Below are 15994 nucleotides of genomic sequence, written 5' to 3'. Positions count from 1 at the left end.
AACACCACTCATCACTGGTCTCCACTTGGACATGAAGCTGTTCACCACAAGTCTTTGAGTGTGACTATCCAGCCAATTCCTTATCAACCAAGTGGGCCATCTGTCAAACTTACGTCTCTCCAATTTACAGACAACGATGTCGTGCAGGACAGTGTCAAATGCTTTGGATAAGTCCAGGTAGATGACGTCAGTTGCTCTTCCCTTATCCACTAGTGCTGTAACCCCATTATAGAAGGCCACCAAATTTGTCAGGCACGATTTGCCCTTAGTGAAGCCATATTGGCTGTCATCAATCACCTCCTTTTTCCCCATGTGCCTTAGCATAGTTTCCAGGAGTACTTGTTCCACGATCTTGCCAGGGACAGAGGGGAGATCATCCATGGGAAACATTCTCATCCATTTCACTGCAAACTCCCTATTTTGACAATATGTCTGACAAAGTCAGAGTTGGGCAAGACATTGCAAAAGTAAAAGGCCTAGTAATGCTACTTCTACTTTAACCATAACCCTCTGCCATGCTGTTTCAAGATCACCAACTGACGCTGTTGGATTGGTTAACTAGAAAGAACGGAATCCCTCCTTCTAGATAATAAAAAAGGATTGAAATTTAGTTTGCAGGCCAGGTTTAGCAATATATGGATATCCTTAAAATTGTTTCAGACGGATGCTACCTGTATTTCCCAACGCTGAAATCCTTTATACTACTAATACAGGGAACCACCAATTAATTTAGAATGAGAACCATAATACCAAAGTAAGAAGGTAATCTAGACCGTAGCTTACTAAGAGCTACTCAAGTTAGAACGACCTTACACTGCTCTTGATGAACTTCCTTTCTGGTCAAACTGATCTAACGCCTGTGCCGTTCAGATTAACATTCTGTGGTCCCCTGGATGAAAATGAAACCTTTCCTTTGGAATGTTCAAGGCCTTTCAAGTGAATTCGCAATGTGAAACATTGCCAGGATCGTAAGAGGCCCTACAATCAGTATCTGCGACCTTCACGATTTCTATTATTCGGTCAATTAGCCTATAGGCAGTATGAAGCCTTAAATTATATTCTGGTGTTTTGAAGCCATTAGCTTAAGATCCGTCACAAAAACTATGCAGTGTAGTTGAGTTCTACATGCCACTTCCAAATGAAGTAAAAGGAAAAAAAAAAAACTGAAACAGCTGAAATTAGTGGCCAATTTTCTTACTGTAAGCAGGCCTGTGACTCTTTTCAGACAGGATCTGAATTTGGCTTTTTGTAGTACTGTAATATTCAGTTCATCTCAGTTTAGCTCTGGCTCAAAGTTGAATGATTGCTACTGAGCAAGCATTTACACCTTATTTGTTTGACTCTGCTGAGGTCAGATGGGCCAGACAACTACTTGCTTTGCACCAGTGCACTTATCTGCTCCACCCTTCTGGCTTGTTCTAACTAGTAGCATTCACTAGCTTCTCCTTTCAACTGAATGGTTGATTTAATATTGGAGTTAAAAAGGGAAGGACAGCAAGAACAGAAGACGTAACAAAGGTGCACAATATTAGAATCTCTCTCTACTGAAAAGATATTTTTAATCTATATAAAAATGTATATACATATGTGACACAAGGCAGAAAAAACTGCCCAGCTACAGCCTTCTCTGTGCAAGCGCCAATATTTCAAGCTGAAGAAGAAACTGAAAATCATACTAGCTATTTCACAACTTGACAGAAACTCTTCTGCTTGTTGCCCCTGACAAAACGAATAGCCTATCAGAATGTCAAACTGTTCAGAGTCCCCAGCCTTCAAGACAGGAAGAGGACAAGTTGCACTCAGATTTCATTTGGTATCTAGTAATAAAAAGTCATGGCTAACAATACGACTACAGAATAGGAGTTCAATGCCAAAGACTTTTGATTTTGCAATGTGGTTGCAGTTTAAGATAGTACTGACCTCAGCAGCCACGGAAAACAAGACATAAATACTTCCTCATCCATCTCAAGCAAAATCAGCCAGATTTGTGCAGCCCATCAACAAAGGTGAATACCACATAAACCAAGAGACTTTGTCAAAACTAAAATCACAAACAGGTCCATTGGCAGGAAGAACTATTTGAACACAGCAGACCCATTTACAATCAAAGTAAACTAGATCTGAGAGAATGTTTGTATACAACCAAAAGCATGTGAAGCAGCTCAAGGCATGTAGGATCTTTGGGAAACCAATCTTTGAAAGCTCACAGAAACCACAGAACAGTTGAGGATGGAAGGGACCTCTGAAGATTGTGTACTCCAACCCCCCTGCTCAAAGTCAGGTCAACTAGGGAAGGCTGCTCAAGGCCATGTCCAGTTGGATTTTGACTGTCCCCAAGGATGAAGACACCACAACCTCTCTAGGCAACCTGCTCCAGTATTCAACCACCCTTACAGTAAAAATGTTTTTTCTTACGTTTTAATGGAACTTCTTGTGTTTCAGTTTATGTCCATTTCCTCTTATCCTTTCACTGGGCACCACTGAGAAGACTCAGAGTCTCTTACCTTTATTGCCCGTTAGGTATACAGATACATTGATAATATCCCCCCAAACCTTCACTGCTGCAAGCTAAACAGTCCCAGCTCTCTGAGCCTCTCTTCACATGAGAGATGCTCTAGTCTCTTAACCATCTTTGTGGTCCTTTTCTGGACTCACTCTAGTATGTCTACGGCTAGCAGTAGGGAGCCCAGAGCTGTACCCAACACTCCAGATGTGACTCGCTAGTGCCAAGAAGAGGGAAAGGATCATGTCCCTTGACCTGCTGACAACGCTCTTCCTAACACAGTCCAGTATGTCAAATATATTTGCTGCAAGGATGCATTCCTGTCTCATATTTAGCTTGGTGTCTACCAGGACTGTTGGGTCCTTTTCCACAAAGCTGCTTTACAGCTGGTTGGCCCCAGAGTGTACTGGTGCATGGGCTTATTCCTCCCCAGGCACAGGACCCAGCATTTCCTTTTGTTGGACTCCATGAGATTCCTGTTTGCCTCTTTCTCCAAAAGTGACAAAGTACCTCTGAATGGTGGCACAGCCATTTGGTCATCAGCCACTCCTCTCACTTTTGCAGTATCTGCAAACTTGCAAAGGGTACGCTCTGACCCATCATATAGGTCATTAACAAAGATGTTAAACAGGACTGGTTTTGGTATAAATCCTTGCAGTACACTGCTGATGACCATGACACTAGCTCTCAACTGGACTTCATGCTGCTGACTGCAATGCTTGGAGTCCAGCAGTTCACCCAGTTTTCAGCCCATCTCACTGCTCACTTATCTAGTCCACATTTTATCAGTTTATCTAATGAGAATGTTAGAGGAGACAATGTCAAAAGCCTTACTAAAGTCAAGATAAACCACATCCATTGCTCTTTCCTTATTCACTGAGCCAGAACTACTACATTGCAACTATTAGATTTCAGATGTGTGTCTGAAAATAAATTGGGATTAGAGACATATGGGAAAATGGTATATTTGTGTTGAATTCAGAATAACAAATGAAGAAAATCACCTGAGGTCAGCAGACCTGCTTCATGCAGAACAGAACTAACCCTCATTTTTGAGTAAAGTATTGGAGGCAAGTATATTCAAAAAACTCTTTGAAGAGCAAGCCATGGAAAATTTTATTGTGTCTTCAAATTCACGGCTGATGTGCAAGTAGCACTCCAGGGATGTCACAGATAGCAACAAAACCCCAGACATATTACTGAGTGAAAGAGATAAAGAAAGAAGCAGTTCCAAAATTATAAGCATTCCTGCTAGTCAGTCTTCTACATATCTGGGTCAAACCACAAGATCCTAAAACTGATACGTTATTTGGGGAATTCTTTGTGCAATTCATTCTTTAACAACCAAAGGTCCCACAAGGTTTTATACATGTGCAAATTAGCATCCATGATGAACTGCAGCTTTTAGCCTGGATTTAGTCCTCCTCAGAAACTAATGGCTCCTCAAAGTACTTATCTCCTTCTCCCTAATCATGCACTTTTTTTTCCCCTCTCTCAAATTTGCCTGAGTGCTTTCTTGTTCACGAAAGATCTAAAATGATGGTACCAGTGGCTCCCAATCTCCAAGGATTTCTGTATGGAACAGCCATACTCTTCACAGACAGATGATCTCGTTATAACCATTCTGAAGTACTTATTTCCGCTTACAAATGTAATACAATCGTTATATTGTGCTACAAGTATTTAATAAATGTAGTATTACACCACTCACACTTCAAATAAAAAAAGATTTAAAAAAGCAAAGCACCCCACACCACTGCTTCTCATGCTAGGGCAGAAACTAAAGAAGAGAATTATTGTTTATTTCCTGTTGCCTTTGTTTTTCTTCTTTCATATTCTACTTTTAATTCCTACAGTGACTACAGTCATTCTGCCACAGGATTTATTCATGGAACTGTCTTAGTAGGCATGTCAATGCTTCTTTCTACTTTGAAAACCAAGTCACTGTCTCTATCATAAATGTTTCTCAGGTGAGCTGCATCAAAATTTGCCCACAAAGATCTAATGGTCAAGATACTAAATTGAGATTTTGAGGGTTCAGTTCTGTTCTAGTTGTAACTTTGGTCAAAGTGGCCAATGCCTGTTCTTCAGTTCTTCATTTATAAACTGAGAATCTTTACACTAGTACTGACGGTATCATCATGTATCATATTAAGCGTCCTCCTTTAGCTGATTTTCCATCATTCTGAAAGGCACTGTTTCAGGACACCCACCAAACAAAAACCTTATTTGAGCCTCGAAATGTACCCAAACTGAAAATAAAAGCTTCTGTAAGACAAACAGCTCCACAGTAAAAGAGAACTTTTTGAAAGCACTCTTGCAGGTAGATTAGTGCAAAGTGAACTTGATCCATCCTTGAAGAATATTTAATCTAAGATGACTTTATATTTACAAAGACTAAGATAACTGATGCAATGTATTAAGATATTTCAATCCTGGGCACTGTAACCTACAGTTAAAAGGATATAACAAGTAGCTGAAAAGGTAACTTTTTCTGTGTCTTTAGCTAGAGCTGTAAAAGCTTGCCTCACTCTAGAATATGCTACCTGCTGCCTTCTCTCACGCTGGTCTCATGACACATAGGGACTCTTGTAGCTTTATTTTCCGTGACACTATTTAAATACTGTCTTCCCAGAACTTAGGTAAACTAACGATTGATCATAAAAGTGCTTAGAAAAAAAAAATCAAGTTATGCAAAACGATCATTTAGACTGCTTGTAAAAGCAGCCAAAATTGACCCCTTTTTTGTGACAACATGCGCCTCTCCTAACATGCTGTTCACTGCAACACTCCTGCCAATCCTAAATAAGCATCTCAGATTTGTTTCTTGTTTTAAGTCTTCGTTGTGTTTAAGAGTTTTCTCCACATACATTACTTTAGCCTCCCACACAGGATATTATTTGCCCACATAATTCTTTCTAGGTATCGGTCTTAATGCATCACCATTTCTGTTGTTTACAACCTCCCTTCAATTCCGTTTCATTTGTGAACTTCAGTATTTTAAGCAGCTTTTTCTCCTGTGAGGTAGTCTCGAGGATGAAAACTTGTTTTATTACACAGTTCTCTTACTAAAGGAACAGGTTTTCAAAAATGAAACCAAACATTTGACCTCTAATTCTAACACTATTGAATAAGATAAAATCTAGTTGCAACATGACGCTAAATTTAGAGACGAAGTCAGGCAGATAGTTTAGAAACTAGCATGACAAGAGAGGTGTGCTCTAGAGATGTGATTCAAGAGAGAGACTACGGGACTGGGGAAATCCCAGATTCATCACAGGAAGGACTTTCAGAAAGCCCAAAAAAGACAACGTCACTTAAGAAAAAAATTTATCTATGTTAAACAGTTTCTAAGCTCTTCTTAAAACAGCTCTTCTCCCACATGAACTAGATGAAACCTCATTAAAAAAAAGCTGGAAAAAAACTTACATCGATGACATGTTTTTGATAAATATGTTATACACTTGACATTCTACAATTGATTTGCAGAGTCAACTTGGCTATGGCAAGTATATGTTTCTGTTCATCTCTAATACACTGACCTTAGCCAGTTTAGGACGGGGAACAACTGTGAAGGACCCACTGTAAGTTAACAGGTAAGAGGGGGGAAAAAAAGGGTCAGAAGAAATTTTACAAAAATGTTTTTCAGCATCAACATAAGGAAGAATCTCTTGCAGGAAGGAAAACCTGAGGAGAAACTATAAGCACCAGTTGGGATGGGAAATTAGGAAGAAGAGGCAAATGTGATGATTGTTTCGGAAATAAAAAAAACAGCCTATACTTACCAAATTATCAGTTTCTGGATCTTCACAGAAAAAGGGTTTTCCTTCTTTCTCCTGCTTCCTTACAAAATTTTCAATATCTACATCAAAACTAGCAGAAGTTGTGCCTTCTGAGCCTTGTGTAGATTGTTCACATTTTTCAAATAATAGTGCTAACAAGGGAAATAGTGGGTGCCTAGAATAAAAGTTAAAATACATGAATAAGTATTTTCACTCATATGTACCTCACTGAAGAGTAAGACATCTACCTCATGTAAGGTAACAGGCATTCATGTAAGAAACAGAAAGACAAGTCTTGGAAGAGACAGCATATAACATCACTGGCTACAGCAAAACATGATGAAAGTTTGTTGTTTTTGTTTTTTTTTTCATTTTGATTCACCACACACTCTAGAGGCAAGTAAAGCAGCAAAATATGTCTATTTAAATAAAAACAACAAATCACAAGCTAATAAGCTATGACATACTATTTAATTCACTGTAATTGAGTGGCAAGAGATACATTAATACAGTGCATTAGAAATGAGGATTAGGATTTACAAATAGGATGAATGCAGATTTAAATTATGAAATAAAGTCTGAAAAAATTCATTTATTCTTCAATGTGGGCGTCATTTATACATCACGAATAACTTTACGAAACTGAGAATAGTATCCAGGCTATACTCAGAGGCCTCCTATGAAATCATGCTCAGATGAGACGCTCAGATTTCTTTAGCATAAGCCTGTAAAGGAGAAGATACATCTTTCTGCTTCAGCTTTTTGGTTCTGTTTGTTGTTAGGTTTGGGGTTTTTTTGTTTGTTTTTACCTGGAAACTGTTAACAATTATGTCTTTACAAAGCACTTGAAGTGAAAGAACACCCAACCTCATCAAAACTGAGCATACTGATTAGCACTTAACACTGAAAAATCTCCAATTATTGTGTTTATACATCAACATTTAATCCAGTCTGAGTTAATCACTGGGCAATTGATTGTGATCCCTAAAGAAAAGGGAGTAAAGATCAACCTAATTACAATAAAAATGAAATCTCACATTAAAGACAAAAACTACAGTATAACAAACAGTGACCATAGTTCAGTAAGTAGCTTGCTAAATTTCACTTGTGCTTTGAAGGCAGACACCTTAGAACAACCTTTAAAACTATGCTGAAATTGAAGAATCCCACAATAAAGGGAAGTTTCTTTTCTTGTTTCTGGAGACTGACAGTTAAGCTAATTTGATTTCATTCTTTCCCTGCAAACTACTGAGACAGTTAGCCAGGAGATCATCTGCTTTTAAACTACCTATTATCAACTAAAAAAAAAAAAAATAATCCTCTTACTCTTTATCCTTCAAAAGATAGAACATGAGTCCATTACTACCTGTAAATGGCTTGCTTGTCTGCATCCATTGGAGTTTGAGATTCTACAGGGGCAGGACTCACACCTTCTGCATCAGTTTCAGAGCAGTTGGGATCTTGTTCAGTTTTTAACTCTGTTACCACTGGCATCTGTAGGAAGAACGTGAGTTACAAGAAAATTGGTATGTTTGACGTAAAATGTGTACTATTTTCTAAGGAAAGAGCAATGCAATGGGCTACTAAATTGCTGGAAGGTTGGTATGACTTGGCAGATACACAAAAAGCCATAGCAGTAACAAAACCCCTCTTTTAACACTTGACACTTTTTGATGGGTAGTGTAAAAGGTCACTTCAAGTTTGAGCATGAGGCTTTGAAACGGGAATGACAGATATTAGTAAAATGTTGAAGTATTTTATCTCTGAAGTGACTCTTTTTGGAACAGGCTAGCAAAAAATAGGATTTTTTTTTTCTCCAAAATATTTATGGGGATGACTGCATAAAAAGCATTTAAGATGAAAACAACAGAAAAGAAAGTTTCTACTCTTAAGTTTCCTTTCTTATTTCTTACTGTACATTATCATAGAATCACAGAATGGTTTGGGTTGAAAGAGACCTCAAAGATCATCTAGTTCCAACCCTCCTGCCATGGGCAAGGACACCCTCCACTACACCAGGTTACATCAAGATACTGAAGAAAAGAGATCCTGAGGTTTTTCCTTGTCCATTAAAATGTGCATTTCTTTACAAAGAACTCAAATATTCTGCGTCCATCCAATCCTTCAATTATCAGGAACATAACCTTCCCTTACCTTTACCTCTCAAATTCACATACTGTAATGACAAATTATTTTAGGAATATCAAGCTACTGGAGAAAACAGCAGTAAATGCTTCTATAGATCCGTTTAACACACAGCTACACAATCTGCCATCACTGAAAAACAACAGAGCCACAGCTTCTACTGAGCACCTCCTAAATTGCACTAGAGCCTGGTAATGCTTTTGAGGTGCTTTGAAGGTATTGAAAGTGGTTTCCCATCACCTCCAGCTAAATATCTTTCAGACTAAAAGGTCTTAAAGGAACCTAACCTCTGAAGTCATCATTTCCATCCCCCAACCCAAACTCCTTGTTTTTTGTCCCCTTTGAGCACTATAACATCTGTACAAAGACAAGAAACGACAGCAATCTTTTTTCCTACTTTAAACCTAAAAAATTTTATCTCGAGTAGAGGACAGACACTGCTCTAGATATCACCAGACAGCCAGAATTGACTGAGTTCTCTACAGTTCCTTTCTGCACGTGTCATCTGTCTTCTTTTCCCATGAGAGGTACATATCACATCACCCACAAGAATCCTCCAAGAGCAGCACTGGTGTCCAGAAACTATTACAGAACCTGACTCTGACAGAATTTAATCAGTTTCCACACAACATAAGCAAAAGGAATTTATACTATTCCCAAGAAACCTGGGAGAATTAAAACGTTTCTGCTTTATTACCTGTTGGGGCCAAGCTATCTCCTAGCAAAATCAGAAACTCAGAAAACGCCAGCGTACCCAACCCAACAGAGCCGCCTGACTTGCAAAAAGCTTCCTCAGCAAGCGTAGATGATTTTTAAGCCAGAATGTTTGCAAAAAAGATGCAACTAATGGACTCATTTCTTGGCTAATGACATGAAGGAGGAGCAAAATAAAAGGAGATGACTCATACAAGTGATTATAAATGTTGAGCCATACATCCGCAGCGTTTAAAGGGAGAGAGCATGTTCAGTTCGGGCTCTACCTCACTAGAAGGAGGAAATAGCTCACTTAAAAACTGCAAGCTATTTTCTGTAGGCCATTTCCAAACTACAAAAGCAACAGGCACCCAAGTTACTTGTCTGTCTTGGTCACTGAGAGCTTAAAATACAAAACAAATGGAAAGAAAATGCCCTCTCCCAATCCGTTTTTTACAAGAACGTGTTACTTCCACTGATGTGTCACAGGACGGCATGTATTTGCTGGGGGAACAAAGTTAAAAGATATAAGGTAGGCGAGAAGAGACAGAAAATAGAGTTGCAATAAAAGAAGCAAACAATAACAACAAAAATCAACAATCCTAGATTGCATTCAGATAGACGTATTTCTATAAGAGATGGGAAAAGTTGCTGTTTTTCTTCTGACTGCTCGCCACTGTTGCCATCTGCTGACAGAAGTACTTGTATTTACTGCTTAGGGCTGACATATAGCAATGTAAAAATGGGTCTTCAGAGTACAGGCCACAGGCATGATTTGTCTCCAGTTAACAGTATTTTAATTTAGCAATTCAAATTGTTGCAATATACAGCCTGTTGTACAAAAAAGAAACGTCATGACCAGGTGTATCTGAGCATGCTTCGTTATTCTAGCTGTTTGTTAACAGAAATAAGAAATGGGAAGCCCACTGACCAGCTTATTGATTCGCAATTCTAATCAATAATCTCATTAAATTAATTCAAGTATTTTACCAGTTTTCAGCCTGCAGCCTAACTGCATTGACTTACATTTAAGTCGAAGTAGCATATGATGCTAGATAACTAAATTTATCCTTCACTTGTTGCTCAATACCAACAAGTCTGTGACTGCATAAACCTCATCTACGTATTGTAACTGCAGACATATAACACTGAAGTATCATACACACAAAATATTACAGATGCCCATTTGACTTCAGTAAAAATAGAATAATTACAGCAAACAAATAATCTAGAGTAGATTAGATTCAGAAGAAAACCCCCATTCTTCCAGAAGTTAGGCAAAGTCATGTAAAGATTAGCTAAGCCTTTAACAAGTATCCACATATTAAAAAATGGCAGTTTATCACCTTAAAGATCTTGTTTTACAAACAAGAACAGATACTTAAACAATGCCAAAGCAGGCATTATTAAGGAAAAAGCCACTACCTTCTCTTGCTACCTGTATTTAGTTCATAAGGAAAAACACACTTACCTGTTGTCCATCTTGATAGTTGTCTATACTTAATGTCTGTGTTGCCATCATGGTTAATAAAACGTGAATTATGTCAAATCATCATAAGTATGAACAAATATTCTTAAAAAAAAAAAAAAGTCAGTTACAAAAGTGACCACTTAGAATCCAGTTCTAAAAGATGAAAAATCAAGATAAAGATTTATTCACACCTCCTCCCCAAAAATCAGCAAGTTTATTGACAATGATAGTTACCTGCATATTCTCAAAAAAAAAAAATTAGCAGCAAAACATTCATTGTATCATTTTATATTTTAACGTAAGATTTTTAATAAGAGGCTGAGTTCTTTTACATTCACAAATTTCAAGTAAAATTTAGCATTTATTTTTACACTACTTAACTAACTTATTGTAAAGTAATACATAAAAATCTAGAAACGAGAAAGATTTATGTTTCTGTGTTTTGAAAAGGCTAACAACACATTGAGTATTATTGTAACTGAAGTAATAATAGTCTACAACCAATGAACCAAATGTAAAAAGTGTTAAGGAATATCTTATTTACCTATGAGTATGAATCCCATATTCTAAAGTTAGGGTCTGAAATTACTTTTAGAAACTAAAGCCTCAAACGATTTCTGACATCAGGAATATACCAACCGAGTCACTTAAGGCTCAACAAAGAATGGAACAATATTTAACAGCTTTTAAACAACCGGGTCTACATGATTATATAGTTTCAAAAGTGACCTAGGAATTCAGAAGTCCCATTTTCATAGATATCTGATACTTTGGGAAATACTGATTTTAATAGGATTTATAACACGAGTGAATTACGTATGTTATTCCCTCTAAGCATTAGCTGGAGTTTGGTGCCTAGATGAGTTAAATATTTTTTTAAAGATATACATTTAGTAATATGTAAATAAATAAATATTTAGCATAGTACTACCATCAGATAGACTTTGGCCATCAAATTACTAATTTACATTTCATTTTCTTGTCAGATTTGCAGCCATTACAACTGAACTCACGTAATTCATTAAACTACTACCACAGAACTCAATTTTCCTTGACATGCAGGAGCTCTAATGTTTAGCTAGTATAAAAACATTTTCGTATTAAAAAAGAAGACAGAGCTCATGTCTTGAAAAAGATTACATCCAGACACTAATTCCAGGTTTTCTGCTCTCTTCCACTTATGTCAGTATTGAAGGACTAAGTATTAGAATTTTCATCTGTTTAAGATCTGAAACAAAACTTTCTTCTTTATAATGTGTTTAATCACTACAAAATTTTCAACTATTTTGTAAAAAATTTTTCCTTTACCATTGCATAGTACTGCAGTATATTACCATTTTGAAGAATAATTTTTACATTTCTGGATATTTTCCTCTAGAGAGTGTAACAGTCTCAAGTAAACGTTTCATTTAAGAAACAGGACGATCTTCAAGATTCTCTTTGTTTACTTAACAGTTTCAGGCATAGAGACAAATCTAACTCCTCCAAACCTCAAACCTTACTTTGCATCAAGTTCTATTCAAAGTACAATTCCTAAGCATTTTTTTATTTCAAAAAAACCAGCTTTAAAGATAGAGAAGTTCACCAGCATGATGTAAGCATGACTTCTACAAATTATGTTACTGATTTTCACTCACTCATGCTTAAATGGACTATTAATCTTTGGGAGTCTATGCCATTTTAAGCACACAAAAGCATCTTGGGAACCACAAATATGAGCAGACAGGGCAGATCTTGGTTCTGGCAATGGGTCATGTGCTTGCAGAGCTGAGCAAATTTCTATCCGTAGGCAACATGCACATATCATCTTAAGTAGCTTGTGGAATACTAGCTAAAAGGTATGCTACAGTTCGGGAACATCTATGCCAAAGTATTGATTTTCTTTAAAATAATAGCTTTAATGAAAGTATTTTCTGGTTCTAGTTTGTCTATCTGTCTTTATAGAACATTAGTTATCTCTTTCTTTGAAACGCCAGAAATATTACTGATTTCTCCATCAAAATTAGAAAAGGAAAAAAGAAAAAAGGGAATTACATAAACACTCACTGATAGAAGTATTTCAGATTTTTTTTTGTAGTTATAAATAATTTAATGTTAAAATTAAATCAGCATTTGCCACAATAGCAAAGTGAGATATCTTTCATAATACTTCAAGAGGAACTCATTCTAAAACATCAGCCCTGTAGCACTTGCCTTAAATTTAAACATTTATTTTCTTTCAAAAATGGTAGCTTACAACTGGGACATTAGTTTCTTTCTATATTTACAGAATTAACGGGCACATAAAAAATGCTGCTTTTATTCCTTCTTAAGGCACACATTTCATTTCTGACTGAGACATACAAAGCAGAGACCAGACTACCCTCAAAATGAAAGTACAACAGTTGAACAGATCAACAAAGAAAGAGTAAATACTAGTCAGTGACTGTTTTAGAAGCTGAAGCAGTTCCTCACAAAACGCTGTTAAGAAAGTGTTTGGCTGTGGGAGAAAGATGAAGTTCTTTGTCAGAAATGAGGAAATAAGAGGTAAAACAGTCATAGAAGAGGAAGAATGTCTTACGAGTTAGCAAGGACGTGAGATCATATTAGTGACACAAAGAACAAGATGGAGTGGGAAGTAACAAAGAATAACACATGTAAACTGGTGAAGACAATAAGACATGGCAAGAATTTCTGGCGAATCAGACAAGCTGGACCAACTCTTCCTTCCAGACTTCTATAAGAGACATTCCACATCTGGAAATCCCTCAGACCATACAAAGGAAGAAAGAGGTACACAGCTTTCAACTAGATCCATAGATTATTTCGTCAAGGACTTTTGCCCTTTTCTTTCCCAGAGGAACAGCTGGAAAGAATTCTACACAAGTATATCCTTTATTTCCCGTAAGAGCTACCCCTCCGACTTATAATTACAGTACAAGAAGATTAAGCTATTAGGCAAGATAGCAACTGATGAGATTTAGTGAAGACGACTACTGCAAATCAAGAAGAACAAATTGAGCTAATCACACACTTAAATTGAGGCAATTAACTGAGGAATTACTTTGGTTCACTAAAGAGAAACATCTCCTCATTACCCAGTAGTGGTAAGAAACAAAGTATGTTGAACTTTAAGAAAAATAACTGAAAAGGTATTTACACATTTAGCTTTTATAACCTAATTTAGGATACAGCATCCAGTTCTAGTTAGCAGATACACAGCCTAAGCAGATGTTCATTCTGCAAGCAACGATGCTAGATGAAGCTGGTATCGCTCCCAGATGTTTATCACTGCCACCCTGCCAGAGCTAATTACTTCCACAGCTCTACCACTGAGCTTTCAGAACACGTGAATGATTTCTGATCCTTTTTACATAAAGTCAGCTAGGCTAGTTCAGCCCACTGTTAAAGGTGGCTATGATGTAAACCAGCTGACTTACTTTGAAGCACATTGCTCTGCACTCATACAACCCCTGCTCTTGGCTGACCTATTAGTGTGGTAATTTCTGGCTCATGTGTGGTGATTATCAACTCACAGCAGGACCATCTTTAACCAGCACTGCTATGCCCAATACTATATGGCCTGCGGTATCTGAAGTGGGCCTAAGAACACATGAGTTCTGGACAACTTAGCTTAAAAATGCCAATTATTCTTTGCTAAAAAAAAAATCAAGAGCAGAAGGAAAACTGTGTATTTGTGTTATATTCAAAGAGTTGCAAATAACAAAAGCAACCTGAGGCTGAGAGAGTCAGTCAGTCTGCTTCATGCAGAACAGAATTAACTCTCATTCTATTTATTGTGAAAACAAAGAGTGAGGAAAACCCAAGGAAATGTTTAAGGTCATGTGAACTGGAAGGTGATGCAAGAACTGCAATCAGAAACTCCACTGATATCTGTGATGAAAGGGAATTCATAAAAGCATTGTGTTCTGCAAAACAAAGCGAAACAAAACAACAACAAAAAAATCAAGTCTTTAATAAAAAATAAGTACGAAGGTAAAACATAGAGTAGAAAAGAAGCTAAACTAAGAGGAGTAACCATAATTAGCAATGTGCAGACTTTGTGCAAGTTAAGGAGTATCTACAAGAAGAGACTAAAGGTGAGCTGACACAAGCGCACAAAGTGATCACTTAGAATACATCACTCCTCAGTTGCTCTACTTACTCCTTCATAACTAAGAGCAAAAGGACCACCCAGTAACGTTAGCATAAGGTGCAAGTAAGCTGTTGGAGTTCAGTAATATCATTTTTAACATATACAAGCTACAACACATGTTTGTAAGAGATATAAATAGTTATGCTTCAGGGTATAAACCAACCACTAACTGTCTTAGGGTTGTGAAGAAACTACCCAACAGACTTGTTAACAAGTAATCATTCCTTCTAATTTTCCCCCTATATGCATTCCTTTGAAGTCCTTCAGAGAGAAATGGATGACTGGCAGACTCAGTACGGCTGTTTGTTCATTCTTATTTAACTGTAGTCCTGGCACTTGCTCTATAACATAGATCCTTATAGTCACATAAAAAGTTAAAAAGAAACAAAAGTCAAAACAGCAAGCCTGTTTGACAGACAAAAACCATCTAGAACTGGCTTCACTTTTCACCAAAATACATAATATTTGCTTCCAGGGCACACTGCTTTCTAAAGGAGATGAAACATTGGCCATGAGAAAGCTCCTCACCCCTTTCCTTCAATGGGTTGAAGAAGACATTATTTTGTTCCAGCAGAGTGACTCCCACTGATGTACAACGTAGAGGACAGAAACCTAAGAACCAACAGAGAAATATTCAGAAGGAAACAACATAAAACATACTTGCTGAGACAATATGATTAAAGACAATATTTCAGTTTATTAGGTAGTTCCCTCCCCAAGTTTAAATAAACTGACAAGACTTTTTTTGCACGTTTTGCAAATTTTTTTTTTACATTTTTAATAATCTCTAATCACCCCCACTATCCCATGCTATTATTCGATCTTTCCCTCATCTTATTCCATTCATTCTCCATATTTATCTTTGTCTTTGCTGACAACTGTAACAGAAGACTACATTTGGACTGCTAACTTGCTGTTCAACCTTTATATTTCACTCTCTGGCTCTGTGTCTGTCTGCTTAGACTAGACAAGATATTCCAAAAATAAAACTACAAAATGCAAATAGAAACTATTCATCAGTGTTTTAAATAAAGTCCTTCCGTGTAAAAATTAGGCATGAAACCAAGAAAGGTCAAAGACTTTTAGAATTCCAACCTCCTTCATAGTCATGCTTTGATTTGACCGTGGAACGTATTCTAGTGATGGCTATGATCAAGTAATCATGATAAAACAAGTAAACATGATAAAAACTAACAGACTATAGGAAGGGGTGCGAGCCATTATTAGGATCACGTGTTCTGTGAAGACAGGTTCTGCTACAGGAT

General features: G+C 37.1%; 1 protein-coding gene across 3 annotated transcripts in view; it reads right to left on the bottom strand.

Moving 5' to 3' along the window:
• Positions 1-15994, bottom strand: part of PKNOX1 (PBX/knotted 1 homeobox 1) — a 43919-nt gene that overhangs the window by 17280 nt on the left and 10645 nt on the right. The window contains exons 2-5 of one of the 3 annotated variants that reach the window (XM_086618361.1): positions 15258-15341; positions 10595-10696; positions 7652-7779; positions 6289-6460 (exon numbers count right to left, since the gene is read on the bottom strand). In XM_086618361.1, coding sequence (XP_086474487.1) covers positions 6289-6460; positions 7652-7779; positions 10595-10645 — 351 coding nt within the window. In that variant the 5' untranslated portion in view covers positions 10646-10696; positions 15258-15341. Of the gene's footprint in view, positions 1-6288; positions 6461-7651; positions 7780-10594; positions 10697-15257; positions 15342-15994 lie in introns of those variants that run through there. The other 2 variants (XM_086618369.1, XM_086618375.1) reach the window with 2 other exon arrangements.

The sequence above is a fragment of the Tauraco erythrolophus genome, chromosome 1 (genome assembly GCF_009769465.1).
Source record: "Tauraco erythrolophus isolate bTauEry1 chromosome 1, bTauEry1.pri, whole genome shotgun sequence".
In the NCBI taxonomy this organism is placed as follows: domain Eukaryota; kingdom Metazoa; phylum Chordata; class Aves; order Musophagiformes; family Musophagidae; genus Tauraco; species Tauraco erythrolophus.
Note: the sequence above shows the minus strand (reverse complement) of the source record. Positions and strands in the feature narration are given on the sequence as shown.